This window comes from Humulus lupulus, chromosome 4 (assembly GCF_963169125.1).
Source record: "Humulus lupulus chromosome 4, drHumLupu1.1, whole genome shotgun sequence".
NCBI classification, from domain to species: domain Eukaryota; kingdom Viridiplantae; phylum Streptophyta; class Magnoliopsida; order Rosales; family Cannabaceae; genus Humulus; species Humulus lupulus.
In genome coordinates this window covers 238,808,549-238,812,628 of record NC_084796.1, presented here as the reverse complement: position 1 = coordinate 238,812,628, position 4,080 = coordinate 238,808,549, and the positions used below count along the sequence as shown (strand labels likewise).

Genomic DNA, 4,080 nt, shown 5'->3' with positions numbered 1-4,080 from the left:
CAACAAATGAGGATGACAACGAAGATGAAAACATGTCCCCACAACGAGCAACTGCGTTAGGTAGAACCCAAGCAACATCTCCACTCCACAACCTGAACAAAACAAGAAGATCTCTGCGCCATTTTGTTGACAATGATTTTGAAGATGATTTTAATGCAAGAGGGCAAGCTGTAGGGGAAGGCTCGGTTAGTCTTTCATCATTTATAGGTCCTCTTGTAAGGGAACTTGTACCATACACAATAGCTGATTGGCGAAAGGTTCCAAAATCAATGAAAGATATTTTGTGGTCAACAATCCAGGTTCTAAACTTATATTTATTCATGTGTTAAAATCTTTTATTTTTAGGTGAATACTCATAAATTAATATTTAATGTGAATGCAGACAAGGTATAAGGTGGACAAAGATTGGGAACGAGACTGGTGTATGAAAGTAATGGGAGACCTGTGGAGATCTTCCAAGTCCAGGCTAGTTACTAAGCTGAACGAGCTACCAAATGAACAAGAACGACTAAAATTAAAGCCTGATAATATCAAATCAGAAACTGAATGGAGAGTATTTGTGCGTGAAAAAACCAGTAAACTATTTCAGGTAAACAAAATTTCGATATATGTATTATATAGATTCTGCTTATTACAAATAAATTGGGTACCATACTTATTTCAGTTTGGTTTATTATCAGGAGAAAGATTGAGAAAAAAAAAACACTCATTGCTTACTTAGCTGTTACTTCTCTGATATTGATGAATTATAGTTTTAATGCTTTTGGTATCTATACTCATGGTGTTCACTATAAACAGTAGCAGGTTTAATTTTCATTAAAGTTGTATTTAGCAAAAGAAGTTCATTATTCTTTTGCACTTGCTGCTAAGGTTGTTTATAGTACACATTAAGTTATGCTTTCCCTTGTATTTAAAAATTGAATTGAGTATATATATAAATGTATATATTTGAGCAATAGTTACACTGTCATTTAAAACTTGAACTGAATATATATATTCTATTTAAAAACTTGAACTGAACTATTTTCTTTGCTGCCATAGTTACTATTTTATTGCTAAAATATTTTTCTGTGTACTGTGTTTACTATTTCATTGCTAGAATACTGGTTCTGTATGTTTCTTTTACTGCTGGAGTGTTTACTGTTGGAGTGTTTATTACATACTCTTTTCTTTGCTGCCATAGTTACTGTTTTATTGTTGAAAAACTATTATGTGTACTGTGTTTATTGTTTTATTGCTAGAATACTGGTTTAGTTTTTTTTTTTTACTGCTGGAGTGTTTGGTATTCTGTATGTTCAATCGCTGGTTCATTTCTTATTTATTTTAGGCGATTAGCAATAAGTTTAAAGAGATGAGGAAGAAACAACTCCCACATACATGCAGCAGGAGAGGATATGCTCGAACAATGGATGACATGGTAAAAATTTAATAAATATTTTTGGTAGCTAAACATAAGAAAATATATGTTCTCTTTCTGAAAAATGTACTTGGATACAGAGTAGGGAAAGCTCAAAACCTGTAACAAGAGTTCAAGCTTTCTTAAAGACACACACAAAGAAGAATGGTGAACCTGTGAATGCACAAGCTGCTGAAGTTATTGTAAGTAATTTACCCTTTGTTTGTAGAAACATATGTATTTGTATGCACATAGACTTCTTTAACAGTCAACTTGAAATGATTTATAGGAGAAGCTACAAGTTCTTGCAAATGAAAAACCAGATTCATGCACAACACAGAATACTGTACAAGATGCTCTCACTATCATATTTGGTCCTGACAAGAATGGTAGATCATTAGCTAATGGGAGGGGAGTAACTAATACAAAGTTAGCTATTCTAAGAGCAAGAGATGACCATATTTCACAATTGGAATCAAGTCAATGTGAGATGAAGAATAAAATGTCTGAGATGATGAATCTTATTAATACTATTGCAAAAAGTGTAAACATTCAGGTAAATTAAATTAATTGACTTCTGTTTATTTTACTCTATTCATTGAAAATTATAAATGACTAAATTATTCTCAAACTTGTAGGGGTTTACTCAACCAAGTGAAGCGGAGTCACACATGCCTTCTCCTATGGTAACTACAATTTTAATTACTACCTATCATTTCACTTTTAATTTTTTAAGTATCAATATTATCTATAAATAAATATATGTTTTATCATGTAACAGAGTGTTAATAATCTGAAGTTCACTCCTGAAAACAATGCTTGCAATTTACTTGATTGGAATGGAAGTGGAGAAATTGTTGCAGAAGGTCGATGGTCTTCTAGTGATCCTTTATGTGAGGTGCATCATCTTCGTCTTGGGCCTAATGCAATGAGAGTTTGGGTTGATGTTGCTAAGAAACCTACTGCATATTTATGGAGACCAACATCACATATGAGTACAATTGAAGAAGCGGTTGGTTGCACTGTTGCTTGGCCTTCTAATAAAGTTACAATGAGGTAAAATTTCATGCAACTTAAAAATGATTTATAAATAGTACAACAAATCACCTGTAGTAACTAATTATATCATCAAAATATATAGGAAATGAACATAATGGATGAAATTCAATTGTTTCTTGGTAGATATCTTTGGTACGTATCTTTGCATAAAATTAACTAATGAATGAACATGTGTTTTCAACTATTTTGGCTACATTTGTTTTCTTAATTTTATATATTTTTCACTCTTACAGGTGCACAACTAATGAATGAAGTGTAATATTTTGGAGGGACGCCCATGATCAACAAATTATGAATCAGTTTGTTTTAAAACTTTTGCTTATATATTTTGTCTTGCAATATACTCGTACTTTTGGGATATTGATATTTTAGCTTTATGTAGCGAACATATTAAGAATATTTGAATATATGTTAAGGTATAATTTTTAATGTGTTATATGTTTATCATTTGTTGCAATTATTCATATGTTAAAAGATAAAAAAATATAAAAGTTTTTGCTATGCCATGAAATTGTTCATATGACAATTAATAAATGTTAGGAAAATGATTAATGATAACAATAAAGAAACGCTATTAAAAGTAAGGATGATTACAAACAAAAAACGCTATGTCTAATTACTAATTACATTTTCAAAATGCTATTACATATCTTTACATAACGTTTGAAAAATGCTATTAAAAGTAAGGATAATTGCAAACATAAAACGCTACGACTGATAACTAATTACATTCTTAAAACGCTATTGTATATCTTTACATAACAATTTAAAAACGCTATTCACAGTAAGTACGACTACAAACATAAAACGCTACAACATATAATTAATTGCATTTTAAAAACGCTATTGTATATCTTTACATAACGTTTTAAAAACGCTATTAAAATTAAATATTACTACAAACATAAAACACTATGGTTGATAACTAATTACATTTTAAAAACGCTATTGTATACCTTTCTAAATCATTTATGCATAACGTTTTAAAAACTCTATTAAAGGTAAGTATTTTCAATTTAACATAATCAATGACTACATACATAAAACGCTATGACTGACATCTAATTATATTTTTAAAACGCTATTATATATCTTTCAATAGCATTTTTACATCACAATTTAAAAACACTATGAAAAGGTCCAGACTTTTAATAACATGGGATAATATAGCGTTTGTAATAATGCTATCGTTTGTTAAAGACAGCGTTTTAAAAACGCTATGGAATGCAGTTTTTCTTGTAGTGTAATTTTCCTTACCTTGAGTGTGGTGCATAGAAACTATACTTAAGTCTTTTATATGGTAATCCCGCTTAAAACCCTATTTCATAAACATAATACCATTATTAAAACATAAACTAATAGATCTAAAACTAAAAACACAATCAAAACTTACCTCAACCTTGATCTTGAAGAAAAGCCCTAGATCCTTAAATGCTTGCTTGTAGGGTCTTGACAATAAGAAAGATAGCTTTGGTCGTGTGGCTTCTTTGGGTACTAGGGTTTCAAAGATATGAAGAGGTGATGGTGATGATGATTTCAGCCTTAGGGTTTGTGTTTTGATGGTGGTGCATGACAACAATAGAGAGAGAGTGTGTGCTTAAGGGTCTCAAGAAGAGCAAAAGTGA

General features: G+C 30.6%; 1 protein-coding gene across 1 annotated transcript; it reads left to right on the top strand.

Annotated features, from left to right (window-relative positions):
- The first annotated feature begins 1,147 nt into the window (after positions 1 to 1,147).
- Positions 1,148 to 2,707, top strand: LOC133833045 (uncharacterized). Its single transcript, XM_062263306.1, has 7 exons — positions 1,148 to 1,417; positions 1,498 to 1,599; positions 1,686 to 1,952; positions 2,035 to 2,082; positions 2,178 to 2,452; positions 2,579 to 2,587; positions 2,689 to 2,707. The coding sequence occupies exons 1-7, from the start codon at positions 1,352 to 1,354 to the stop codon at positions 2,705 to 2,707; spliced, it is 786 nt and encodes a 261-aa protein (XP_062119290.1). The 5' UTR covers positions 1,148 to 1,351.
- Positions 2,708 to 4,080: the final 1,373 nt, after the last annotated feature.

What these genes read in the sequence shown, in the direction of transcription:
- LOC133833045 (XM_062263306.1), top strand. Translation starts at nt 1,352, where the DNA reads ATGAGGAAGAAACAACTCCCACATACATGCAGCAGGAGAGGATATGCT. An exon ending in CAAAAAGTGTAAACATTCAG is followed by an intron (nt 1,953 to 2,034) that starts GTAAATTAAATT and finishes TCAAACTTGTAG; the next exon opens with GGGTTTACTCAACCAAGTGA. An exon ending in CACACATGCCTTCTCCTATG is followed by an intron (nt 2,083 to 2,177) that starts GTAACTACAATT and finishes ATCATGTAACAG; the next exon opens with AGTGTTAATAATCTGAAGTT.